At 41.8% G+C, this 27,521-nt stretch overlaps 4 protein-coding genes across 4 annotated transcripts; 3 read left to right on the top strand and 1 right to left on the bottom strand.

Annotated features, from left to right (window-relative positions):
• Positions 1–4,532: 4,532 nt before the first annotated feature.
• LOC115760034 (fatty acid synthase) lies at positions 4,533–13,046 on the top strand. Its single transcript, XM_030701201.1, has 5 exons — positions 4,533–4,997; positions 5,059–11,768; positions 11,839–11,934; positions 11,990–12,133; positions 12,197–13,046. Exons 1-5 carry the CDS (start codon positions 4,766–4,768, stop codon positions 12,308–12,310), a joined length of 7,296 nt encoding a protein of 2,431 aa, XP_030557061.1. The 5' UTR covers positions 4,533–4,765; the 3' UTR covers positions 12,311–13,046.
• Positions 13,047–14,949: 1,903 nt separating this feature from the next.
• Positions 14,950–23,714, top strand: LOC115760038. The gene is made up of 6 exons (XM_030701206.1): positions 14,950–15,040; positions 16,015–16,997; positions 19,727–20,925; positions 22,227–22,379; positions 22,436–22,619; positions 22,677–23,714. Exons 3-6 carry the CDS (start codon positions 20,197–20,199, stop codon positions 23,006–23,008), a joined length of 1,398 nt encoding a protein of 465 aa, XP_030557066.1. The 5' UTR covers positions 14,950–15,040; positions 16,015–16,997; positions 19,727–20,196; the 3' UTR covers positions 23,009–23,714.
• A 986-nt stretch (positions 23,715–24,700) lies between these two features.
• Positions 24,701–25,531, top strand: LOC115760186 (acylphosphatase-2). Its single transcript, XM_030701415.1, has 3 exons — positions 24,701–25,015; positions 25,197–25,323; positions 25,396–25,531. Exons 1-3 carry the CDS (start codon positions 24,952–24,954, stop codon positions 25,508–25,510), a joined length of 306 nt encoding a protein of 101 aa, XP_030557275.1. The 5' UTR covers positions 24,701–24,951; the 3' UTR covers positions 25,511–25,531.
• Positions 25,532–25,614: 83 nt separating this feature from the next.
• On the bottom strand, positions 25,615–26,345 carry LOC115760187 (cytochrome c oxidase subunit 6C-1). The gene is made up of 3 exons (XM_030701416.1): positions 26,255–26,345; positions 25,879–26,065; positions 25,615–25,815 (listed from the first exon to the last, which is right to left on the bottom strand). Exons 2-3 carry the CDS (start codon positions 26,049–26,051, stop codon positions 25,752–25,754), a joined length of 237 nt encoding a protein of 78 aa, XP_030557276.1. The 5' UTR covers positions 26,052–26,065; positions 26,255–26,345; the 3' UTR covers positions 25,615–25,751.
• Positions 26,346–27,521: the final 1,176 nt, after the last annotated feature.

Here is a 27,521-nt window from a genome sequence, read left to right as displayed (position 1 = left end):
ACCTTACGAAAATCGGATGAGATTTGACCTAGTTATGAGGGTGAGAAATTTTGACCTACGTCTGTCTATATAGATTATTTGAGGGTACCATTTTTACATGAATTTCGACCAAGAATTATGTCGCCAGATTTAGATGCCAAATTGATCTAGAGGCCAAACCATAATAAAAGAGACAAACCTTTTGAAAATCGGATGAGATTTGACCCAGTTATGCCAAATTTTCGGCATGATTGCTTTTGAAGATTAAATTTCACATGCTTGTTGCTATTGTTGCTGTAAGTGTGCATGTGTGTGTGTGTGTGTGTGTGTGTGTGTGTGTGTGTGTGTGTGTGTGTGTGTGTGTGTTTGTATTGTGCCTGTGTTGTGTTGTGTTTAAGTGTGCGCGTCAAAATCCATTAAACTGCATTTGCAGACACACGCCGACAGGCATCTCAATGTTTGTGTGTGTGCGTAAATGGCTGCGCCGACACACGCATACACACGTCCGCACACACACACACACACTTACGCCCGCTTTACGTGCTGTTATTTTGACAACTCTGGCGAACGTTCTCATCCGAAATCCAAGGCTGCAACTCCAAGAGCTGCTCCAGCCGACAAACGGTCTGTGAAAAAAAATGGCAGACAAAGAGCGCGCGATTTGAATGCATGAATGAATGAATATTTGAGAGTACCATTTTTGCATGAATTTCGACCAAGAAAAATGTTGCCAGATTTAGATGCCAAATTTCACAAAGGAGGAATGCATTTCTCGAAAAGTGTGACCAAAGATCCTTAAATCCTTAATAAGTTTCATGCCGAGCGGATGGTAAACAAAAAAGTTACATAAAATCGGTTTTCGCGATTTGTCACGAATTTCCCGAAACGCCACCTGAACGTGCACCTTTATCACGTAACGTGTCTACAGTTGAACTGTCAGCTTGCCAGCTCTTACGATCTGGGCTGCGCGTTGATCACCAATCAGTCAGTCAGTCAGTCAGTCAGTCAGGACAAACAGTTTTATTATAAATCTTATATACATACATATATAGAGATATATGTACATGCGTATATACATACGCATGAATTTGAAGAAAAAAAAAAAAAAAAGTGGTGTGATTCTGATGTCTGCCCATTTTCAAGTATAACACATCAAAAGCTCGCAATAATTAAGAAAAAATTAACGCTGTATAAAATGTTATGAAGGGCATCGTTTTTGCAGAGCCCGCATCAACAACAGTCCAATAGCATAACAGCAGACGCAGCCGCCCTGCAATGAAAGGTTAACAGGGAGCAAAGAGCTTTTTGTGCTTATCTCGCTTATTGCTGCTGCTTACTCTCTTGCTCTCACTGCGCACAAAAGACAAGCTTTTTCGGCACCAACAGAAGCCCTGCCGTCGTATAAAAGCCACTGCTCACCTGATGCCGCGACTATTTGTAATTCACATTTCGTCGTTAGATCGCGCAAGAGTTTACGGAGGTTTTAACCATAAGCCGATTCGCCGTTACAAGTGTTTTGCATCAATTGCATTCATCCAAGTGTGTAAAATATTAAGCTGGAAGAATAAATAAAACACAAAATACGCAGTTGTTAAGAAATGTGCTTGAAGTGAACAAATTAAATCAAAACAATTACTTTTCTGGCTCTGATCTCAACGGCTGATTTAATATCACAGAGGCTACCCAGATACAAAACCGCTAACTCTTGTCATTCGCATAGCCCGGGAAAGCTGTTGCTATAGCCTAAGAAAACAGCTGTCGAGGAATCGCCTGATTTTTAGGTATGTATTCCGCATGCATACATTCATACAACAAGCATATGGATGTGTCCGTGCATGCACACATACACTCACAACGATATTTACGTACACACATATGTACATGTGTGGGAGAAATGAGTTCTGCAAGAAAGGAGAGAGAATAACAGAGCATATTTTTACCCAGTTTACATATTGACGATAGCAGAACTGCAGACAAAAATTAAAAGCCGACAAAAGGTAGAACTTGAAAATAACAATTTTTCATACTTTGGATATGTTTGACAAAATATGAAATAAATCAGTCGGCAGTAAACTTTACGTTTTGCTTTCAGAATATTCGCCTTTTTTAATTATTTATTACCTCATTTTTTAAATGACCAGTCTAATTGAAGGGCTGTCATTATTCCTGTGCACTTGCTTTTTGCATAATAAAGTTCCCAAAATATTCACTAAAGCCTCTAGTCTCTAGACCCAGGCTAGTTATTGCGATTCATTCTTAATGTTTCATTAAGAAATGTACTTGCTAGGGTTTCGCATGCTAATTAACATGATGGTTAATTTCTATGATTTCTACACTAACAAAACAAAAGCAAAATTGATTGGAAAATTTCCAATCTACGTTCGCACATACATGTATGTATGTATGTACATATGTGCAAACTGATTCAGCTAACCGAACGTTTATGCACGCGACCATAAAATGTCCGGACACAAGTACGCACACATACATATGTACATACATACATAGGTGTGTATGTAAATAAATAAACGCATGTGTATATACAAAATATGTCTGGAGATGTGCTATCAGTATACAAAGCCAATTCGAGTTAATCACCCCATTCTCGCTTATCATTTGGCAATGAACTTGAGGCGCGCGCGTCGGACGACTCTGAGAAGAGGCTTAGGTGAGCTGATCTAACTAAAACTACAAGTTGCAGGTTCCCAATAATCGATAAGTGCAAATATAGCCTAAGTGTGTGTATATAAATAAACAGTATTAAGTGCGCGGTGGCAGAACTTGAAAACAAATTTACCGTAAAGTGTCGGCAACAGTGCCAACTTTTACAGTGGCCAGCTATTATTGCTAACAGAAACGAAACGTTTTGTTTACATATCCAATGACGCAATTCTTGTCGGTGGTCCGATGGCAACGCTGTAAATCAATATGCACGCTGTAATTAATGTAAAAGGATATGTTATTGTCGCATTAAGTAAGCGAAAACAGTATAACAAATAAAACATCAGACGTCTCCAAAACTAAAAAAAAAAAATTCAGAAATAATACTTAAACAAACATGGAAATCACGCCACCAATCTCACTCTCTACAAATTGCTTTTGAACACGCGTCATGCTGATGTGAATGTGTGTGCGTGTGTGTGTGTGTATGTGTATGTGTATGTATGGATTTGTTGCCGGCTGGCGGACAATATAACGACGAAAACCGGCGCGTCTCTTGTTTTACTCTAGCATGCTCTCTCTCTATCTCTCGCTCCCTATTTTTATGTATGTATGTATGTTCACATTTATTCTTATGCTTTATGTATGCATGCTTGCTGAAAGTGCTCTTGTGCGGACTTTCTCGCAAACAAGCCGAACTATTAGGTTTAGCTACACTGACTTACATTTATTTCATTGTGCCGCTCTCATTCTGCACATCGTACGAGTTTTATTGGTAAAACGTGCCAAACGTTTTAGTATGGGTGAGCGTCAGCTGCGACCCTGCATATGGAACTTCTAGGCTAACATATTTTTTGTTGCACTGTTAGACTGGTTGCTCACAGAACACCAAGAAAAGCATATCTCCATGTACATATGTATGTGTATGTGTATTCATACATACTTATGCATGTGTACGTGTACACATAAAGAAGTAATGTTGCCGCACATTGTTAGGCATTCACTAATCACGCCACCGCAGATAGCAAAAACCGTTGCACGCGCAGCTTCTCCAGAAATCACCTGATTTTCAATTACTCGCTACAAATTCGTATAACTACGCGGGCACTTAGCTTTCGAGGGAAAACATTTAAAGCTTTTCGTGAGCAACAGAAAATTAACAGTATTTTAACATAAATGTTAACTTTGCTTGCCATACCTATATATTTAGCCACCAGTGTGCAAAAAATACGTTAGAAATGCGCTGCTTGAATATTTAAACCATATCAAATCAGAAAGGTTTATAATATACATTTACCTTTCTTACATAAATACGTAAGCACATATTTATTATATGTGTGTGCGTATGTGAGTCATAGTTACATACAAATAAAAAACACTAGCTAAGATTAAATACTAGCTTAACGTCTTGTAGTTACAGTCGCCTCCCCTTAAATAAGACACCCTTTAATCTGTTTTTTTTTTCTTTCCCAATTTTATTCCATTGGGACAGTTTAAAGGAAAAACAAATATTTAAGAGAATTTGTATTATTTTTGTGCACGATTCTATTTAATTCTAAATAAATATATTCTAGTTTGTTTCCGAGTTTAAGGCGTTCGGAATGAAAGAAATCGGGCATGGCTTGATCGAATATATATAGTATAGATACTTTATAGGGTGAGATATGTTTGCTTGTGAATATATTCTTTTTAGTCATGTTTAATACATAAACAAATAGAAAACAACTTAAAAAATCAACGCAAATATGAATCAGATCGGTAAAAAGGCTTACTTAATAAAAAAATCCTAGTAGATGTGGTTCGCCGATGTTTAATGTGATCTTAAGTATATAGTAGAAAGCTACTGATAACTGGCAATAATTTCTATTTTGGATTTTGCAGTCGCTAGAAGCTGTTAAGAGCCGTGGATCAGCAAACTGTTGCAGTCAAGGATAGCAACAATTGCACCCCCCCTGTACAAAATAGCGGGAAGAGTGCAGGCGCCCTACGTCGGCGACGCCGTCGCAAAAGAAAGCAACAAAATTCACGCCAACCTGACGCCTCTGAGGAGCCAAGCGCGCAGCTAACACCAAGCACCTCCGATTGGAACCGTGCCACGAATAATAGTCCCATAACAGCCAACAAAATGCCAGCCCGTTTTGCCGAGGAAGTGATCACCGCTGAGCCCGCAACGCATAATGCCCCCCAATTGGACCTGGGTGGACACTATGCGCCGCGCCAGCAGGTGCTGAATGAGGAGATTGCGATAACTGGATTCTCTGGCCGTCTGCCTGAGAGTTCAAATATCGAAGAATTCAAGCAGAATCTGTTCGATGGCGTCGACTTGGTTAATGATGATCCCAGACGCTGGGAGCGTGGTAGGTGTCCATTTTATATTTTCCATTTAGCAACTTTAACAAGTGTCTCCTATTGCCACAGGCCTATATGGACTACCCGACAGGATGGGCAAAATCAAGCAAACCGATCTGGAGAATTTCGATCAGCAATTCTTTGGCGTGCACCAGAAGCAAGCCGAGTGCATGGATCCCTTGCTGCGCATGATGCTCGAGCTGACGCACGAGGCAATCATTGACGCCGGCTTAAATCCCACAGATTTGCGCGGATCTCGTACTGGCGTGTACATTGGCGTATCGACATCAGAAACAGAGCAGCATTGGTGCTGTGATCCCGATCGTGTCAATGGCTATGGTTTGACGGGCTGTGCACGTGCCATGTTTGCCAACCGAATTTCATTTACCTTCGACTTCAAGGGACCAAGCTACAGCATTGACACGGCCTGCTCCAGCTCGTTGTACGCACTGGAACAGGCTTTCTCCGATATGCGCGAGGGCAAGGTCGACAATGCACTGGTCGCCGGCGCTGGCCTCATTCTCAAACCCACCATGTCGCTGCAGTTCAAGAGGCTCAACATGTTGAGTCCGGATGGCAGCTGCAAGGCCTTCGATGAGTCCGGCAACGGCTATGTACGCTCCGACGGCTGTGTGGTGTTGCTTCTGCAACGTACATCGGTTGCCAAACGTGTGTATGCTTCCATTTTGAACGTGCGCACAAACACGGACGGCTACAAGGAGCAAGGCATCACCTATCCCATTGGTAGTATGCAGAATCGTCTAATACGCGAGACATACGAGGAAATTGGTCTTAATCCCAACGATGTGGTATATGTGGAAGCTCACGGCACCGGCACCAAAGTTGGTGATCCACAGGAGGTTAATTCCATCACTGACTTCTTCTGCAAGAACCGTACCACGCCCCTATTGATTGGATCGGTTAAGTCCAACATGGGTCACTCGGAGCCGGCGTCCGGCGTTTGTTCGGTAGCTAAGATACTGATCGCGATGGAGTCGGGCATCATACCCGGCAACCTGCACTACAACAAGCCCAATCCGGATCTGTACGGTCTGCTTGATGGTCGTCTCAAGGTGGTCGATAAGAACTTGCCATGGAACGGAGGCATCATTGGCCTAAACTCCTTTGGCTTTGGTGGCGCCAACGCTCACGTAATTCTGAAGTCGAATCCCAAGCCAAAGACCATAACGCCACGCAACGGTGGACCTAAAGTTGTGATTGCTTCCGGCCGCACCTTCGAGGCCGTACAACAGATGCTCGAGTCCGCCGCCGACCACACTGACGACGATGAATATCTGCACCTAATCAACGATATTCACTCAAAGCCTATTCCCCTGCACTATTTCCGCGGTTACAGTGTGGTGAGCAACAAAGGATCGCTACAGCGCGAGGTGGTGGAGTTCAGCGACGACAAGCGTCCAATATGGTACATCTATTCGGGCATGGGCAGCCAATGGGCCAGCATGGCGAAGGATCTGATGAATATTGATGTGTTTGCCAAGAGCATTCAACGGTGCGCCGATGTTCTGAAGCCCGTGGGCGTGGATTTAATTGAAGTGCTCACTCGATCAACGGATAAGAGCTTTGAGAACATTCTCAATTCGTTTATCTCGATTGCCGCCATGCAGGTGGCCCTGACGGATCTACTTAGCTCACTAAATATCCATCCGGCTGGCATTGTGGGACATTCGGTGGGCGAACTGGGCTGTGCCTATGCTGACGGCTGCTTTACGCCGGAACAGACCGTGTTGGCTGCCTACTGGCGAGGCAAGAGCATCCTGGATACGCAGTTGCCCAAGGGCAAGATGGCTGCAGTGGGTCTCAGCTGGGATGAGGCGCACAAGCTCGTGCCCAGTGATTGCTTCCCCGTCTGCCACAATAGCGAAGACAACTGCACAATTTCGGGACCGGAGGCATCCATCGAAGCGCTGGTGGCCAAACTTAATGCTCAGCAAATATTTGCTAAAGCTGTCAACAGCAGTGGCTATGCATTCCACAGCAAGTACATCGCTGATGCAGGTCCCAAGCTGCGCAAGAGCCTGGAGAAGATTATACCCAATGCCAAGAACCGTACCGAACGTTGGGTGAGCACAAGCATTCCCGAGTCGGCCTGGAGCACGCCCATTGCAAAGCAGTCATCAGCTGCCTATCACGTGAACAATCTGCTCTCCCCTGTACTCTTTCACGAGGCTTTGCAACACGTCCCGAAGAATGCCATTTCCATTGAAATCGCACCGCACGGCTTACTGCAGGCCATATTGAAGCGCGCCCTTGGCCCGGATGCCACCAATTTGAGCTTGGTAAAACGCGGACACGAAAACAACGTGGAATTCTTCCTCAGCAACGTGGGAAAGCTGTTTGCGGCTGGAGCTCAGCCGCAGGTGCTGAATCTGGTGCGTCCCATCAGCTATCCTGTTGGTCGCGGCACTCCAATGCTGAACTCAAAGGTCGGCTGGGATCACACGCAGAAGTGGTTGGTGGCTAAGTTTGGCAAGGAGACCTCTTCGGGTGAGACCATCATCGAGATCGATCTCTCCAAGGAAGAGGACGCCTTCCTAGCTGGCCATAATATCGACGGACGCATCCTGTTTCCGGCTACCGGTTATATGGCCTTGGCCTGGATGACGTTTGCCAAAATGCGAGGTGGCGAGTTCCAAAAAACTCCAGTTGTCATGGAAAATCTGGTGTTCCACCGTGCTACCATTCTGAACAAGAGCGCCGTGGTCAAGTTCGGCATAAACTTTTTCGATGGCACTGGCAAGTTTGAGATCTGTGAAAGCGGCAGCTTGGCCGTCTCCGGCCAGATCACGATTCCTGAGAGCATCGATAACGAGGAACTGCCCTTGGAACCCCAGGCGCCCAGCAAGGCAGCCAAGCAGCTGGCCACCAACGATGTCTACAAAGAGTTGCGTCTGCGCGGCTACGATTACAGCGGAATTTTCCGCGGTATTTTGAGCTCCGATACCTATGCTTCCAGTGGACAATTGCAGTGGGTAGAGAATTGGGTTAGCTTCATGGATACCATGCTCCAGTTCAGCATTCTAAGCAAGAACCTACGCGAGCTGTACTTGCCCACGCGCATAGAGAAGGCCGTCATCAATCCACTCAAGCATTTGGAGCTAATTAAGGGACTCACTAAGGAAACACAGACAGATACCGGTGTGCCGGTCTACTGGTATAATGATATTAATGTTATCAAGAGTGGCGGAGTGGAGCTCCGCGGGCTCAAAGCCTCGCTGGCACAGCGTCGCCCGGGCACCCAGAACCCGCCCACACTTGAGCGCTATTGCTTTGTGGCCAACAACAATGCAACCGAATTGCATGAGAATACGGAAAAGGCACGCTTACATGCTCTGGACGTGTCCATTCAGCTAATCATTGAGAACTCCGGTGGTGCTGTCAAATTGAAGGGTGTCGAGCTGGCCAATGGCCGTAATCCCGATGTGCTCACGGCCAATCATTTGCTGCAAATTATTGAAGGCGAACCGCTGCTAACCGGCGATGTGGCCGTGGTTACATCCAACAACAATGAGGAGATCATCGCGAGCGCCCTAGGCGATTCTGGTGTACGCGTTATAACCAAGGATGTGCTTAAGGAGCCGGTTGAACAGAATTGTCACTTTGTATTCGGCATCGATGTGCTCGCCCGACCGGATACAAAGACTCTCGAAAACAGCATTGCCAGCATTCGTGACGGCGGCTTTCTCATCTTTGAGGAAGGTCTGACTACGTACGCCAAGACTGGACGCGCACTTCTCGAAAAGTTCGGCTTCGTTGCCGTGCAAGAGCAGACGTTGGGTGGTACACGCGTTGTCGTCCTGGCACGTCGTCGAGTCGACCTGAAGACGCGCAAATCTGTGGTCGTCCAGGTCACAGAGAAGAACTTTGATTGGGTCGATGACCTCAAGGCTGCATTGGCCACAGCGGCCACGGAGCAACAATATGTCTATGTGGTCTGCCAGAACGAGGAACTGTTTGGCGCTGTCGGTCTGATGACATGCATCAAGAATGAGAATGGCGGTAAGCTGGCACGTTTGGTATTTGTACAGGATCTTGTATCCGAGAAGTTTGCACTCAACGCGCCGCTGTACCAAAAGCAGCTGGAAAAGGATCTGGTTTCGAATGTACTTAAGAACGGTAACTGGGGTAGCTTCCGTCATCTGAAACTGGAGACCCAACAGGCCACCCTACAGGTCGATCATGCCTATGTTAATACTCTAGTCAAAGGCGACTTGTCCTCTCTGAAGTGGATCGAGGGCGCCAAGATCGACAGCACAACCAAAAAAGACTTTGAAACCTGCACCGTTTATTATGCGCCCATTAACTTCCGTGACGTGATGCTGTCTTCGGGTAAACTGGCCGCGGATGCTCTGCCAGGTGACTTGGCCGAGCAGGATTGCGTTTTGGGCTTGGAGTTTGCCGGTCGAGATACGGCCGGACGTCGTGTGATGGCCATGGTACCGGCAAAATCTTTAGCAACTACTTGCCTGGCCAGCAAGCGCATGATGTGGCAAATACCCGAAAAGTGGACCATGGAGGAGGCATCCACGGTGCCCTGTGTCTACGCTACCGTATACTACGCCTTGGTTGTGCGTGGACAAATGAAGAAGGGTGAACGTATCCTTATCCATGCCGGCTCTGGCGGTGTGGGCCAGGCTGCCATTTCTGTGGCCCTTCACCACGGGCTGACGGTCTTCACCACGGTCGGCAGCAAGGAGAAACGTGAATTTTTACTGAAGCGTTTTCCTAAGTTGCAGGCACGTAACATAGGCAATTCACGTGACACATCGTTCGAGCAATTGGTTATGCGCGAAACAAAGGGACGCGGTGTCGATCTTGTACTGAACTCACTGTCCGAGGAGAAGCTTCAGGCATCTATCCGCTGCTTGGGCCTCAATGGACGTTTCCTGGAGATTGGCAAATTCGATCTGAGCAACAACAGCCCGTTGGGCATGTCGGTGTTCCTGAAGAACACATCGTTCCATGGCATTCTGCTCGACAGCGTAATGGAGGGCGAAGAGGAAATGCAGAACCAGGTGGTATCACTCGTAGCCGAGGGAATCAAAAGCGGCGCTGTCGTACCTTTGCCCACATCCGTGTTTAATGACAAACAAGTGGAGCAGGCTTTCCGATTCATGGCCTCAGGCAAGCACATCGGCAAGGTGGTCATTAAGGTGCGCGATGAAGAGGACGGCAAGAAGACGCTAATGCCCAAGCCGCGTCTGATCAACGCTATTCCCCGCACCTACATGCATCCGGAAAAGAGCTATATACTTGTTGGTGGCCTAGGCGGTTTTGGCTTGGAGCTAACCAACTGGCTGGTTACACGAGGAGCACGCTATATTGTGCTCACCTCGCGCTCGGGCGTTAAGACCGGCTATCAGGGACTTATGATACGTCGCTGGGAGGAGCGCGGCGTTAAAGTGGTAATAGATACTAACGATGTGACTACGGCTGCGGGAGCCAAGAAATTGCTGGAAAGCAGCAACAAATTGGCACTGGTTGGAGGTATATTTAATTTGGCTGCCGTGCTGCGGGATGCGCTGATTGAGGATCAGACAGCCAAGGACTTTAAGACCGTTGCGGATCCCAAGGTGACAGCCACAAAATTCTTGGACCAATATTCGCGCACCATTTGCACAGAGCTCGACTACTTCATTTGCTTTTCGAGCGTCTCATGCGGTCGCGGCAACATTGGACAAACTAACTACGGCCTGGCGAACTCCGCCATGGAGCGCATTTGCGAACAACGCCAAGTTAGCGGATTCCCCGGCACAGCCATACAATGGGGCGCCATTGGCGACACTGGCTTGGTGCTAGAGAATCTCGGCGATAACGATACTGTTATTGGAGGTACACTGCCGCAGCGCATGCCGTCCTGTCTGCAGACCATCGACATATTCCTGCAGCAGCCACATCCCGTATTGGCGTCCATGGTGGTGGCCGAGAAGCGCAAGTCGGATCAGTCCGCGGGTGTTAGCCTTATTTCAACCATATCGAATATCTTGGGACTGCGTGACACCAAAAACATTCAAGACGCCTCTTCTCTAGCCGATTTGGGCATGGACTCCCTAATGGGAGCGGAAATCAAGCAAACACTGGAGCGCAACTTTGATATTGTTCTATCGACGCAGGAGATTCGGCAACTAACTTTTGGAGCTCTCAAAGAAATGGACGGCGGTGCCGAGGTGAAGCCCACTGCGAGCTCAGTTGATGCGGCTGTAAGTGAACCGGCTGCCAAGTCCACGCCTCCATCGCGAACAGCCAGTCCCATGGGAGATGGTACACAGGTGGTTTTCACTACTGCACTGATACCCACAGAGGAAATTGTGCGCCTGGAGACTCAGGCACCGGCAAATAGCACACAGAATCCGATATTCTTTATTGCCCCAATTGAAGGATTTGCCACAGCGCTGGCATTGTTGGCCAAGAAGCTCGAGGTGCCTGCCTACGGCTTGCAATTCACCAGCACCGTGCCCTTAGACTCCATAGAGGCAGCAGCGAGATTCTACATCAAGCAGCTGCGTACGGTGCAGCCAAAGGGACCCTACAAACTGGCAGGCTACTCATTTGGCTGTCTGCTCACCTACGTAATGGCCGCCATACTGGAAGAGACCAACGAAATTGCCAATGTTGTCATGTTGGATGGCGCGCCCACCTACGTCAATTGGTACACGAGCAGCTTCAAGCAGCGATACACTGTCGATGACGACAACAGCAACCAAAGCTACGGCCTGGCCTACTTCGGTCTTGTGCTGGCCAATATTGACTATAAAGCTGTAAGCATCAAATTAAACATTTGCTGTAATCAATGCCATAAATCTCGTTCTTTTAAATCTCGTTCTTTAGCTGGTCCGTTTGCTATTGGTGATACCCACCTGGGAGGAGAAACTAGAGAAGTTTGCTGAGCTCCTGAGTGTTGAAATAACCCAGCCGGTGGAGACTGTAAGTACTGCATTTCTATTGGCTTTCCGATTTTATTTTTCATTCTCTTCTATAGATCAAAACGGCTGCGAAACTCTTTTACAAGAAGCTGGAGCTGGCCGACGGCTATACGCCAAAATTGAAACTCAAGTCAAAGGTGACATTGGTGAAGCCCACAGATAACTCTGCTAAAATGGATGAGGACTATCGCCTTAAGGAGGTGCGTTAAACAAAAAATAATAATTCCAATTCATAACTAATTTTTTGATTGCTTTCATTAAAGGTTTGCATAAAGCCCGTGGAAGTGCACACTGTCGAAGGCAATCATCGTACATTCCTTATAGAGAATCAGTCCCTGGTGACAATTCAGAGTATACTTAAGCGACTATTCAACTAGCAACCTTGACTACAACATTCCGAAAGGCACGCACACATTAGCATATATATATAATACTCATGCTCTAATTAGTCCATATTGTAGCTATGGAAGCTCTCTATTTTCTATTTTCCTCTGTTTCTTTTATAAGGAAATGCACAGCATCACCACAAATTACATTACAGCACAAGCTAGCACATTTAATAATGAATTTATACTATTAAGCTAAAAAGAAGATATTCAAATTATTTTAACATGTCCAACAGTTTACCAAGTCAGTCTATGTAATAACTGCCGTCTTGCAACGCCTGTGGATATAAAGGTCCAAAAATTAATCCACATGAGTTGCGATTCTGGGCAGTTGATTTTACTAAAATCTTTATGCACATGTAAACATGGGAGAGTGTCAGCATTCCTTGGGAACTACAGCAACGGCAATAGATCCAAATAACCAAATATAAGCGTGTACTATAATTATATGCACATTTGTCACATGCTTTTTTAGTTTTAGTTTGTAGTTTTAAGAACAAACTCATATGTAACGAGCCACATTCCTCGAATTATATATAAATATATATATATATATAACTATTTTATATATATATTTATATATATGTGCAGTCGTCGATATTTATCTCCAAAAATAAATAAAAATTGTTGTATTGATATATATATATGCTTACAAGTTATCACTCATGATTATTGAGGATATATATTCATACATACTAACGAGTAAATAAAGATTACTTACAAATTATTTGCAAGTTTTTTTAATTTGATCGGGGCTTCATTTTGAGGGTTCCTTAGAATTCATTATCCTAGCTTTATCTTCTTAGCACCTTTCCTCAATGTTTCTACCCAGTCCTCTACTCCTCGATTCTCAAGTAGGCTCTACATGAGCGCATGCACGCATGTATTCATACATGTGCGTATGTAGCATGTATTCAGACATGTACGCATGCACGCATGCTTGCATATATGCAAAACAAACATGCATACAATTAGATATACATATGCAATCTTAAAACTAAGCCCAACAAATCGTTGAATCGAATTTCTAACGAGGATGCTTGGATGCTGCGAAGAGTGTGAAACACTCCGAAATGATTTTTCGTATAGATCCTTGGAAATGAAAAACGTCACCAAATCCTCGACCCCCATTTCAACCAAGGTACAGTGAAAATTTCAGCTGTGCGTATGCATGTATTCATACATGTGCGCATGCATGTATTCATACATGTGCGCATGCATGTATTCATACATGTGCGCATGCTCGCATGCGTGCGTATATGCAAAACAAACATGCATACATGCATACAGACAGACATACATATGCAAACTTAAAACTAAGCCCAACAAATCGTTGAATTGAATTTCTACCGAGGATGCTTGAATTCTGCGAAGAGTATGAGTTTTCGTATAGATCTTTGGAAATGAAATTGAGCGCGAAACGTCACCAAATCCTTGACCCCCCTTTCCACCAAGGTCCAGTAAAAATTTCAGCTTCCTAGCTCTTACGGCTTAGGTTGTGCGTTGTTCAGCAATCAGTCAGTCAGACAGGACAAACAGTTTTATATAAAGAGATAGAATGTTTGCATAGAGTATATGCTTTATAAAGTGTAACATGTCGCTTTATACCTACACACATTTGCATAACCTGCTGACTTATAAACATTTTATAGGGTACCTATGGGTGCAAAAAGAAAAAAAGCTTAGCAGACGTTTGCTGCTTCTCTGCTCTGCTCTAAAAACTGATAAGAAATTGATTATAAGCCAATGCCCGCGATTTATAACCCGGGTTTTTTTTATTTATTTTTTTGTATTCCTATTGGGAAGCGTTTTCTTGTTTTCGCGCATGTCAGATCGGCGCGTTGTAGAAACATGTACCATATAGATGTGTCGATGTCTGACTGTAAGCAGCAGCAGCATACATGAGTTAAGATCGCTAGAGAAATACACTTAACCTTATCATCGCTGATAAGCCGGCAGCGGCACAGCCGGCAGCTGGTTAGCTTAGAGGCAATTTTTGTCAAAATTTGTTAGTTAATGATAACCGCTCGTTCGACTTGAATCAGTTGATTGTTGTATGTATACAGTTTGTGTCCCACATTTATTACTAATAATAGGCTAGGTAATTTACAAAAAAAAAAACCATCAATTAGTTAAATGGCTTACGGTAATTTTAATATCAATGATATATTCAATATGTGGCATGTGCATAAGTTGTCTGCGACCTAACAAGAAAATGTGTGTCAGGTGGAATTTGAATATCGCATAATATAACAAACGGCAGCCATAAATAAAAATTAGTTTAATTAAATAATCTTATGCTAGGTCAGTTTCGCTGTGTCGCACGCATATTGAATACCTATCCACGCATTTAAGTCCATTTATACGGTTTTCTGATACGTTAAATGTGAAATGTTCAATTTTGCGGTTGCTTTGAGCAGTCTAATAACAAATATAATTATTAGTTTTTGTACGCGATTTACTCATTAATGAGGCCTAAAGCAACTCTAATTATTTATTTAAATATATATACATATATTTTGCTGTAACTCAGGAACCTGAGTTCCTTATGTAAGCTAATGTATTTGTTGTTTGACAACGATGGGAGCGATTCCACTATGAATTCGATTTACATTAACTTTCACATTTGCTGACTGAATTTAAGATTTTCATAGTATTACAATTCGTTCTTATCTCTAACGAATGGCATAAATTACTGGCCTGTGTTATAAAAAAAAACAAGTAAGAGGTTCTAGTCGGAGGCTCCCGACTAGGGGATACCCTGAACCCGCTTCTTCTAACATCCAATGCATATATATATTCTATTTTAGAAGCTAGCTCTTATTATTTACCAAAATTGCCCAAAAAACAGGATATCGATATCGATTTTTATCGATTGCTTGGAAACGAAGTAAGTTATCGATTACGTGCGCAGGCACTAGGAGCACCTACATCTAAAATTTCAAGTATCTAGCTCTTATAGGTTCTGAGATCCTTCATACATACGGACAGACGGACAGACAGACAGACGGGCAGATCGAGTCGGCGATTGATGCTGATCAAGAATATATATACTTTATGGGTTCGGAAATGCTTCCTTCTACCTGTTACATACATTCGGATTTTGCACAAATACAATATACCCTTTTTACCCATTTTCAATGGGTTCAGGGTATCAAAAGAAGCTGGTCGCCAGTTCTAGTTTCAAATTCACATTCACATTCAAATGAATATTCATAGCGTGCATAGTACGAGCCGTGTTCCTATTAGCTTATTAACTGCAAATAAATTTAAAATTTGATTAGCCCCTTGTTTTGCGTAAAGTGATACAGCACACAATCACAGTCACAACTTGGCAGGGTGTGATTTTCATCTTAGGATCGAGTTTTAGCATATCTTTATTTGCACACGCTTTATTTTCAATGATTGTGGAATTCATTTAATATCTATACCAAATAAACCAACGGGCACTAATTAATTCAACTAAGTAAATCAATCTCATCTAAAAGATTTCAACAGTGTAAAGTTCAAATTTGACAAAAATGTTGAAAATGATTGCAAAATACTCCAAGGGTTGTTGAAGAACAAAAGATACATTTTGTGCTGTATGTCGGAATCTTCCAGCCCATGGAGTATACGTACATACATACATATGCCGCATGTCTGACACTATCAGATCATATCATTTTCAACAATCTATCAATTTGCAATCCCAGCGAATGCCGCGTATTATAAGTGATAAGATCGGACAAGAATCAATCAAATAGATATGATATCCGAGTTTGAAGAACGGGAACGAGCGCGCTTTAGGCTGAGCCGAGCGCGAACTGAGAGATTGCGTTCGGCCAAACGGTTTATCCAAAAAACATATGCCTAACGCGACGCGCCGCACCGCGTCGGACTCTACGTACGGTTTTGATAAGCTAGCTCGTGTGTGTGCGGCTCGACCGCAGAGCAATATGGACGGGCACGAGTGTGAATCTGCGGACGACACGGACGACGCGCGGCTGACGACCCTAGCCCAGCTCAGCTCAGCCCAGTTCAGTTCAGCTCAGCTCAGTTCAAATGCGAAACTCAGTTCGGACACAGTTCAGTTTTTGCTGCCATTGACGGTTGAGCAAAGTGACCTCCGCGCTGGATGCTGTAGCTTCCAAGTGCCATAAGCTCTCGCGCCGCGCAAAATATATCTCGAAGTTCAAACAACCGTACAAATAAACTAGATTGCATTTGTGCGTGTGTGTGTGTGTGTGTATTTACTGTGTTTACGTGTGCTCGCCGCGGCGACTAAGCTATTTCCATAAATACATATAGAAGCGCCTAAAGTCGCGTTCGTTCATTCAAACAACAAACTCCTTCGATAACGGTCAAAGTCTTGCTCGCGATCAGCTGTACAGGTGTACAGGTGTGCAGGTGTACAGGTGTAGTAACACTCACTTCCGGTGCCCATCATTTCAAATTGCATCTTCGCGTAAAACATATCGAAAAAACTCTGCCAATTACACGTGCGCTTCAATCAGTGCGTACAATTATAATGTACACATACATGTGCATGTGCGCACACATATGTGCATGTGTTTGTGCCTAAGCTCCTCTCCGTTGCGCTCGCGCTCTCTCACACATTCGCACTCTCTCGCTCACGCACCCACAATTGCAGTCGCCGGAGACGCCATCACAGCAAAACTAATGCTAATTTGAAACGGTAAACAATTGGGAATGCTGTTACTTTTTGTTTTTTTTTTGTTTTTTTTTTGTTTTTTTCATGTACATATTCAAATGATTATGCGTAATTTCTTTGTATACACATATTTGATTGTACGCATTATCTTTATTCCGGATTGTAAATTTATCGTTTGATAACAATTGGCGATTAAAAGTTTGGGCTTGATAAGATAGCGATCTTTCAAACTCAGCCTGAATAGCCACAGCTGATAAGAGTCTAGGTATATATACATCTATGTATGTTTTCTTCTTCTTTGAAATGTTTGTCCTGACAGACCGAAAGGAATTTTCCAGTATATATAGTTAGTGAAAATCGATTTAACATATTTTACAAATTTCTCAATTGTCGAAAAATTGGATTAAATTTTACATAGGAAATAAATGGAATTTCATCTAATTAGCTACTTTTTTTAAGGTGGCTTTCTACCTGTGTGACACCTTTAAAAATTGATTGTGGAATAACGTCTATGTTTGTTGTCCGATTAACATTAAATCAAATTAAATTAAAAGGCTCTACTCCAAAATTGTAGACTGTTCTAGTCGGGCATGCCCGACTTGGGGATACCCTGAACCTCTTTATATAACCAATTTTCGAAAAATCGAAAAATCGACTAAAAGCTACTAGTTTTGTGTATAGAAAATCGATATTTGCTTCAAATATCAAGTCCAAGTTCAATCAGATGGACAGGCGAGTAGACGGAGAGAGAGGGACACGGATATGCCATATTGAATGCCTCAGGGTAATAAGTATATTTGTTTGTCTCATTTCAATAATATAACTACAATACTCGTAACTGTACCTATTTCACTTATTCATTCGCGTAGCAGAGATCTGAAGGCACTGATCGATTCCAGCGTAAAATCAAAATCGATATTTATCGATATTTATCGATTTTGAAAACAATAAGCAACTCTTTCTGCGTAGAATAGACAAAATTCTCATAATACCACCAATATGTGCCCAATATTTAGTTTTTGTAGTTTCCCATGAAATTCGCGATCCTCGAAGCGAACTTGTGTTTGGCACGTCGTGGCAATCCCATGCGCGCACACTTAATGAGTATATCAGAAGATATCCCCGACCCAAGAGAAGCATATGTATATTCTAGATATGAATCAACGATCATCTGTCTGTTTTTGTGTTAAGTAGCTCCTCAGTTAAGTCGGAACCCGCCTCGGATCAGACAACTATATCATATAGCTGCCCTATGAATATATATATCTTTGCCTTTAATATATATGCCAAATCTTAACAACATCGGACCATATCATATATATATAGCTGGCATCATATCATATATATATATAGCTTGATCGTTCTGATATGATGCAAAATATCTACAGTTCTTGAAGTTTGTGCAAGGGTATTAAATAATCGGCTATCCAAAGATAAGCATGCTTTCGCGCTTTTATATTTACAGAACTTAAGAAAAGTATAAAAGCATTCGCTTTCGTGTCTAAGTCGTGCGCAAATTTCCAACTGTTTGATCAAGATTCTCACAAACAAACTATAAAATCTAGCTCCACAGCACAGTAAACAAAGGTAAACATTCGATTAGAGAGCTTTGCAAGTATCCAAGCAAATATAATTAGCTTGAAGCTGGGCAGAGGTTGGGGGGGTGGTGGGGAGTGGGGTCTGATCTGATAAGCACAGCATCACGGCGATTCCAATTGGAATTCGCAAATGTCGCCAGTTTCTTGTCAATTAGCTGAGGTAATTGAAGCACAATGTAGCACTTGGCAAAACTTATCTGATCTACATTGAAGTCATCTTCTGTCCACGGTTTTGTAAATTTTCTAAATTATCAACAGCTGACCCCCAATATGACGAGGAACGAGGAAGTCCTGCTGCGCTCTGGCCACTTTAATGAGCCGCACCGCGGGACTTCCATTTAGTTGGCAATTCCAGCACGATGATTTATTTAAATGCGAATGCGCTTGACCCAATCTCAGCAGCATTGTTGTTGTCATTTTTGTTGCTGCTGTCTGCATTAGCATTTGTTAGACAGACCTTCGTTAGCAGAATGTCATGTTTAATTATTGCGCATACGCCACGTTGTCGCTGCAAAGCTGCAAATCACAAACATCCTGCGCTGCTCAAATCAGTCCAATTCTAGTCTAATTAGCTTTGTTTAATTTGCTTTTACACAATATACACAAAATTACGACTGAGAGGCCAAATTGCCGCAGCCCCAAACCAAAAATTTCGTTTCTTTTATTGAAAGCGAGTTATTAAATTTTGCCGCCACCTCCGCCAGCAAACCGCATCTCAGTCTCAGTGCCAATTCAGAGTTGAGCTGAGCTGAATATATTTTCACTTTTATTTATTTTTTCTATTCATGCTGCTCGGCGTCTTAAATTGGACATATTAAGCGCTTGAGTGTAGCGCTATGCTAGCCAAAAGTGGGCGCATTTCTGACAACAGAATGTCTATATATATTGATTAGAGCCAAACGGAAACATAGCTCACACACGATTAACAAGCTTATTAAGTATAATAGATGGCAAATGGGAATTGAAGGGATCACAAGAGATAGCATATCGGTGAAACGGCTCTCATATAAGTCTAGGCAAAAGATCTTGATGCAGCAAACAATTTATGTTGTATTAAGCATTGAGCTTAGCTAGAAGAATTAAGTTAGAATCAATTTGAGTTAAACTGAAATTAATGACGGCCAACATTTGGTGGGGCGTTCCTTGCATTTGCAGGCCCAAGTGCAGGCTGAACAAAAAGCGAGACCCAGACCGGGTGCCACGCTGGCGTATGCTGGTGGCTGTGGCTGTGTGGATTATACAATCCGGATTGACAACTGGAGGCAGACAAGCGCGTAGTCTGTTATTTAACTGCTATAACAATTATCAGTGCTGGATTATTATCAGTGCAACGAAAACGAGTAGAGAAGCGGAGAAGAAGGAAGCGCTGCATCTCTCTCTCTCTCTCACAAGTGGACCGGAGCTAACAATCAGCACAATGTCAGTATTTGCGATTCGCCAAACCCGAGCCCACAGCACAAACAGTATTAGAACGCAGATGAACAGATGAGCAGATGAGCAGATGAACAGATGAAAGCAGCAGCAGCACAGGGCGACGTCTGGATCAAACAACAAACAATCCGAAGGAACGCAAGGAACTTTTGCCTTTTTTCCGGAAGTAGGAGCACTGAGCAGGCGCACACAATATGCTGACCATGGACAAGTGCACAGCGGCGAGTCCGGCGCCAATTATCATCGGCGGCAACACAAAGCCGCCCGCGACGTCGGCGTCGGCATCGGCGTCGGCGTCGGAGCAGCATACACACCTGCCGCAGCTGCATACGCATCAACAATCGCATTCCCTGCCCCATTTAACTATGCAACACACCTGCACACATGCGCCGCCGCACAGCCAGAAATATGCACCTGACACGCCCCGCCGGAATCTTCACGAGCTGCTCCTGGAACTGTTGGACGTGCTGCTCTCCTGCCTGGTCGTGGCGCCATGCGTGATCGCCTATTGGCGTGGGACCTGGGAGCTGATGGGTGTGCTGCTCTTTCCCAATAGCCAGCCCTTTTCCGCACTGGCCTCCTTTGTGATCGGCGGCCTGGGTCACTTTATATTTACCATCACGCAGAACTTCTTCAAGGATCACATACATCCCGACAAGCGACGACTCACCTACTATGCCATCTCCAGGCTGTATACCGCCGTCTTTGGCATCGTCTGCGTCAACATGTGGCGCGGTGCCTGGATGATTTGCGACTGGCTGACCAGCATCGACTCCCTGGCCATCATATCGGTGGTGACTCTGATAGCGTTGCTCTTCTTGGTCGGCACCCGCACCCTGCGCAATCTGGGCGCAGCGCCCTACACCGTCACCATGGATCACAAGAGTGACTACTTTGAGGTGGACACCATGTTTAAAATACCGGTAAATAGATATTCTGCACAAGCTTTTATATAGAAACATGGGAAAAAACATGCAATGCAAACAAAGAGAGCTTTAGCAAAGATCCGAAAACTGGGCATAGACGAAAGCATACATATCGGCTTCGAGGTCTCACATATATTCGAATAGAATATTCGAAAGATACTTAATAACAAGAATTATAAATCGATCTCTTTGAAAACATTTCGAATTCGAACTCTCTTTCTCTTCGAATATTCGAAACATACTCAAAAGCAAGAATCGATCTCTTTGAAAACATTTCGAATTCGAATTCTCTTTTTCTTCGAATATTTGAAACATTCTCAAAAACAAGAATTATAAATCGTTATCTTTGAAAACATTTCCAATTCGAATTCTCCCTCTGTTCGAGTATTCGAAACATTCACAAAAACAAGAATTATAAATCGATGTCTTTGAAAACATTTCGAATTCGAATTCTCTTTTTCTTCGAATATTTGAAACATTCTCAAAAACAAGAATTATAAATCGATCTCTTTGAAAACATTTCGAATTCGAATTCTCCCTCTGTTCGAATATTCGAAACATACTCAAAAACGAAACAAGATCGATCTCTTAGAAAACATTTCGATCTCTTTTATTATTCGGTTAGTTTTTTTTTTCATACAGTCGCCTATATACTTCATAAAACTTTTTGTACTTCCTTTTGTTTTCGACAAAAATTTGCACAACTCCAATACAGAGAGGCATAAATATATCTGAAATATATCGAATCTTCTTTAAACTTATTTTTAAAGAGCGCCCTCTGAAAGTCTCTGAAATCGATTTGCTCTTTCATAAGGTCCTTGGTCATTTATTTGGTATAAAATCGCGAGCTTTAGGTCCAGCGCAGGGTAAGAGAAAAAATCTCTTGAAATTTCGTTCTCTCTTCAAATTATTTCTAGCTTTCTTCTATCTACCTACACCATGATTGAAGTATTTAGCTCTCATAAAACTGAAGAGTTCTTAAAATCGATTTTGGAAAATATTTTGAAAATATGAGAATTATATATGTATAAAACTATATTTCGCTTTCATAGTTTTCGAGTTACCATTGAAAAAAAATCTGCTAATGCGATAAACAGAATTAAGAAAATAAGTAAGATTTCTATTGTGGAAATAAGAGAGAAACGAGAAAAGAAGTTGTCAGTTTTTGTAGCTTTGAGATCGGCTTAGGGTATAAGAAGAACAGAAATTGTGGCTTGAATTGCTTTGAAATATTGAACTGAGCTCTAATAAATATTTGTACAAATTTTGGGCTTTGTATACGATATCATATCATGCAGGGTTTCAATCAGCCCGGCCTGTACGTGCTGGACACATTGTTTTCCGTTTTTGTCATTGGCAGCCTGGTCGTGATTGCCTGGCGTGGTGTCTGGGGCATCTTCGACCTGACCCTGTATCCGCGGGACAAGGCAAAGTCCGCCTGGGGCTCACTGGTAAGCCCTTCGTATTTGCTAATCCAACACACTTAGATAATGCTCAATCCGCACAGCTAATTGGTTACCTGACGGTATTCGTGACCTTTGTCATACAGCCCCTCATGCGCTACGTTTGCCGGCGCATCAGCGGAATCCTCAAGCTGATCATTTGCGATATTTACTATCTGATGACTTTTTTCGGTGCCGTTAATGCCTGGCGCGGCATCTGGAATCTGCTTGACGTTTATGTGTTTCCCGGTAAGTTAACAACAAGATATTGCCCTGCCCGAACCGACAAGCATCTGTTTGTTCTAGACGATCGGCTGATGAGCTTCTGGATAACCCACATCATACCGTTCCTGGTGCTGGCCGCCCTCAAGTGCTCCAACTCAATATTGGTGCGCGGCGTCTTCATCGATGCCGAGGGCTCCGGTGCCGAGTGCGTCCATCTGCCCATCAACTATGTGCGTTTGCATTTTTTGCGCGAACGCCGCAAGAAATTGGCCTCCGAACAGTATCTGCATTTGGAGTCGCCGTTCTATTATACGAAGGCGGATCACCAGGCGCTGGGTAGGCACTTGGAGAAGGACAAGGAGGCACAGAACAGCCTCATTGAGAAGCCGCGTGTCAACGCACAGATCATCTGAATCTGAACAATCAGTGCTCGCGACCAGATATCACATGCCATATGTACGCATTCTGGTGTTTAACTAATTTTAAATCAATTAGCTTAAGTTTAGCATACTTAACAACAGCCTGGCTTGTTGGGCTCGTCAGTTATTTCTATATCTAAGTGTACAAAATTCCATTGATTATGCCTATATATAGATATATATATGTTATACTGACGTACATATGTACATACTATATGTATACTTACATCAAATCGTTGGTACAAACTCACAGCTTTTCCTTTCCTTATGTACATTATGCATTGCAATTTAGTTTTCGCTTTCTATAAACGTTCATTTCAAATAAAATTATCTATCATACATATTTCTTCTTCGACTACAGAGAGCCACAATCTATTGTATGTTTTGTTTTTCCTCTTTTTTTATTTTCTTTTAGCAGCAGCATTGCATTTATAAACATTTAAATAGTCACCTTTTGTTTATCGGAATTGCACAGAAAATTCTCTATATGTACATATACTTAATCCTACAGTTTTTTTTTGGCGTTTTATGCACCTGATAGGAATATGTCATGGCAAATTATGCCGTGTTTTAGATTTAACAAATCGAGCACATCTGCAATTTGAGCAATAAAACAATTTCCCACTTCGTGAAATTAAAAAAAAAACACAATAATGTCACAATTTTAAGGCACCAATTGCATTTCTCACTTCTTCATTTCTTGTTCTCCATAAAAGTATGGAATCCATACAATATATATATATACTATGTATATATATAAATATTTGTCAATCAAAGAAAAAACTATAATGAAAAAATGTACTAAATTAATAATAATTATCATTAATAATAATGATAATAATAATAATAATGATAATGATAATGATAATGATAATGATAATGATAATGATAATAAAAGTTAATGATAATGATAATGATAATGATAATGATAATAATAATGATAATAAAAGTTAATGATAATGATAATGATAATAATAATAATAATAATAATAATGATAATGATAATGATAATAATAATAATAATGATAATGATAATAATAATGATAATAATAATAATAATAATGATAATGGTAATAATAATGATAATGATAATAATAATGATAATGATAATGATAATGATAATGATAATGATAATGATAATGATAATAATAATGATAATAAAGTTAATGATAATAATAATAATAAAAATTAATGATAATGATAATAATAATAATAATGCTAATGATAATGATAATAAAAATTAATAATAATAATAATGATAATAATAAAATTAATGACAATAATGATAATAATAGTAATATTCATTTTAATTTTAATAATACTGATAATAGATAATAATAAGTTGTCATTAATTATTGCTTGTTGTTAATTGTCTAACATCGGACCTAAATAAGGCCTAGACATATGTACATGCCTCTTGCAACGCATTGTCACTAAATAGAAATGTTGAATATGTATTGAAATGTTGAATATGTATTAAATTTAGTCAACGAGTAGGGTAGCTGGCGGTAGGTACGCATTTCACAGAACAATTTCGCTGAAAATCAAAAAGTAAAAGGAAACGAAGGGGGGGGGGGGGGGGGACTGCGCATCTAAAATAAATACGCAAATGTAAATCGAAAGCGCAAAATAGAAAGCAATTGATATTGAAGCAAGGCGTGAAATGCAAAAACTTGGCATTTCAGTTGAAAATTGTCGACGGTTTGCTGAAAATCATACTCGCAACAGCTAAATCAATTGCAATTGATCATTCGATTTGCATTTTAACAAAATATTTTCCATACATCAAATAGACAAGTTAGCCGGACCCTATAATGTATTGAAGCCAACCAAGTTAATAAACGTGTACACACATATGTGTCAAGGCGTATGTACATACCTCTCGGAAAGTCCATAACCTTACATAATCAGAGCGACAGGAAGTGGAAGCGATCGCCATGGGCATACCTGACATACGTCAGCTGGTCACACTGGAATTTGAGGTTTTCGGACATGTGCAAGGTTAACAGTTAATTTAGTTTAGTTAAACCCCATGCCCGTCGCCCACTGCATTCGCTAACATCACGGGCTAAAAATACATCTTGCACAGTTGCTCGGCATTTAATGTCCTTGGCTTTGTTTCGCATGTGCAGTAAGCGATATACAAAGTAATTATAGCTGAGAATGTTTGTGTAATCGGCAGGCTTAAATCTGACGAAAGACACGCGTGACCGTTGCACCAAAGCAGGAATCACAGGCTGGGTCAAGAACAGCAAGCGCGGCACCATTGTGGGCAAAATGCAGGGCCCCAAAGCGGAGGTAGACAAAATGTATGTAACATGCCAATTGCTTATACTTATTCAGCTGCGTAACTAATGCTTTATATCAATTATTAATTATAGGATAAACTGGCTGTCCAGCGAGGGCTCACCAGGCTGTCAGATCGAGCGATGCGAGTTGCGAAATCAAAGCAATTTGAATCGACTGGATTACAAAGACTTTGCAATTCGGTTTTAAATGTTGTCTATAGTCTTTTTTTCTTATGTTTGTTTTGTGCACTATTTCGATAAGTTACTAGAAACCAATTAATAAATGATTTTCATCCCGACATCGCAGCCAGCTTGAATTGGGGCTCAAACTAAAGCACAGAATTGAAGTATATTTGGTTATCGGTTTATCAATACAGCAGAGCTACACACTTTATAGCGCAAACATTTGCATGTCTTATACTATTCCGGCCAGACCTAGAGCTTGTTGCTTAGCACGACTGGAAGCGGCCGGCGGCCTTCATGCGCTCGAAGGATTTGTTGGCGTCATATTTCCTGTAATTAAACGCAAATGCATGTTAGTCAAGGCGAAAGCATGTTATTGATTTCAATACACACTGGTAGAACTCAGCGTAGGCAGCTTTCTTTGGATCATTGACCAAAACCTTAAAGGCAACTGTCACAATTGCAGTTAGTCCGAGCGCCACAGCCAGATTGCGCTTTATGGTCGCATTGTGCAGGCCGCGCAGCACGGGGCCGGCGCTGCTGGAGGTTGCTGGAGTGTTGGCCATATTATTGTGTTGGACTGCAAATCAAATTTTCACTGGTCAGTTGTTATGTAACTCATTTGTGCAGCAAATTCTATTGCGATTAATTCGAATAACAAACACTCAATTCGGCTACTAAATTTGAAATGAATTATTTACGCTATACTTCTCACTGTTGGAAGATATTAATACTGTAAAGTTATTACTGAACTTTTTATTTTACTCACATTTGCAGATTATTCACTATTAATGCTGCCACTCTAATCAAATATTCTGTAAGGTTGCCACATTGCACAAATTGTTTTTGGGGTGGCCACACTATGTTAAATTGCGATTCGATTGTCGAAGGTAACTGCTACTTTGTGTGTGTTATATGTTTATTCTAATATCGTATACCGATATTTCTCTTTTTGCTTTTGAAATTACACCAGCTCCAATTTCAGTTAATTTTTTGGACACAAATATTCTGATGCAGTCTTCCAATTTACATAAAAATTAAAAAAAAAATACTAGATTCTCGAGAGTTACTCATTTTGTAATATTTAAATATTCTAATTCTGGTATTAAACTCTTTTATAGAAAAAGATAATTATCTAAAGTTTTTTCACACTTATTTTCCAGAAAATCTTTGAATTCTAGAGTAATTTTACTAGTAATTTTACAGAATATAGAGTCAAGACGATAAATTGTATGAGAAACATTATTAGACAATATTTTTTTAAGTTGGAAACACTGAGCGCTATGTGCTGGCATTTTTAGTATGTCTTGTTCACAAATATTAGGTAAACACTGACTGGAAAATAAAAATGGCTACCACTAAGGCGAATGCAAATGGCGGTTGTTATTGTTCGTGGAATTTCAATAATTACGAAGATTTTTTTACAAAATAAACAACAAAAACACTACGCTAAAGAAATACCAATAAGCTTAAAATCAATTAATAATATTCTGTTGACTGCTTGTATAACTATAAACATTGTATCCGTTCGTAGGTTGTCTTAATCAACACCACAAACTTTGTTCAATCGAAAATTGTGACAAGAAATATAATCGGAGTGAAAAGCAATATTATTATTTTAAATGCATAGAAAAAACAACTGTGACACCAGAATATTTCACTACAAGCTGTGAAAAGTGCATTACTAATTTTTTCAATAACGAATGCTTGCAATTTCATGCAGTTAGCTGCTTTTCAAAAAATTGGAAAAATCAAATCAAAAGCAAATCAGCCAGTGCCAGCAGAGGAGCGCCCAATTACTGGACGCCTTCACCCACACTCCACGTTGTCTTAAATCGGGAAAAATGCGTCGAAAACAGAAGATGTGCATGTGTTAAGTTCAATTAAGTTAAATAACAAGCTAACGCTGAGCTCCTGTAAAAAAAAAAAACACATATGCATGGGTGGCTGCAAACAAGCAGCAAAAGTGCAGATAAAGACCAAAATAAAAACCAAACAGCAATTTAGTTGGTGCATACCGTGGAGCAAAAACAATT

Source organism: Drosophila novamexicana, unplaced genomic scaffold (genome assembly GCF_003285875.2).
Source record: "Drosophila novamexicana strain 15010-1031.04,08,12 unplaced genomic scaffold, DnovRS2.1 tig00000387-arrow-pilon, whole genome shotgun sequence".
In the NCBI taxonomy this organism is placed as follows: domain Eukaryota; kingdom Metazoa; phylum Arthropoda; class Insecta; order Diptera; family Drosophilidae; genus Drosophila; species Drosophila novamexicana.
The sequence above is the reverse complement of the archived record's forward strand: the minus strand, read 5'-3'. Positions and strand labels throughout refer to the sequence as shown.

What these genes read in the sequence shown, in the direction of transcription:
- LOC115760187 (XM_030701416.1), bottom strand. Translation starts at nt 26,051, where the DNA reads ATGGCCAACACTCCAGCAACCTCCAGCAGCGCCGGCCCCGTGCTGCGC. An exon ending in GCCTACGCTGAGTTCTACCA is followed by an intron (nt 25,816 to 25,878) that starts GTGTGTATTGAA and finishes GTTTAATTACAG; the next exon opens with GAAATATGACGCCAACAAAT.
- LOC115760186 (XM_030701415.1), top strand. Translation starts at nt 24,952, where the DNA reads ATGGGCATACCTGACATACGTCAGCTGGTCACACTGGAATTTGAGGTT. An exon ending in GGTTTTCGGACATGTGCAAG is followed by an intron (nt 25,016 to 25,196) that starts GTTAACAGTTAA and finishes TGTAATCGGCAG; the next exon opens with GCTTAAATCTGACGAAAGAC. An exon ending in AAAGCGGAGGTAGACAAAAT is followed by an intron (nt 25,324 to 25,395) that starts GTATGTAACATG and finishes TATTAATTATAG; the next exon opens with GATAAACTGGCTGTCCAGCG.
- LOC115760034 (XM_030701201.1), top strand. Translation starts at nt 4,766, where the DNA reads ATGCCAGCCCGTTTTGCCGAGGAAGTGATCACCGCTGAGCCCGCAACG. An exon ending in TCCCAGACGCTGGGAGCGTG is followed by an intron (nt 4,998 to 5,058) that starts GTAGGTGTCCAT and finishes CTATTGCCACAG; the next exon opens with GCCTATATGGACTACCCGAC. An exon ending in AGGACTATCGCCTTAAGGAG is followed by an intron (nt 12,134 to 12,196) that starts GTGCGTTAAACA and finishes CTTTCATTAAAG; the next exon opens with GTTTGCATAAAGCCCGTGGA.
- LOC115760038 (XM_030701206.1), top strand. Translation starts at nt 20,197, where the DNA reads ATGCTGACCATGGACAAGTGCACAGCGGCGAGTCCGGCGCCAATTATC. An exon ending in AGTCCGCCTGGGGCTCACTG is followed by an intron (nt 22,380 to 22,435) that starts GTAAGCCCTTCG and finishes CAATCCGCACAG; the next exon opens with CTAATTGGTTACCTGACGGT. An exon ending in TGACGTTTATGTGTTTCCCG is followed by an intron (nt 22,620 to 22,676) that starts GTAAGTTAACAA and finishes TGTTTGTTCTAG; the next exon opens with ACGATCGGCTGATGAGCTTC.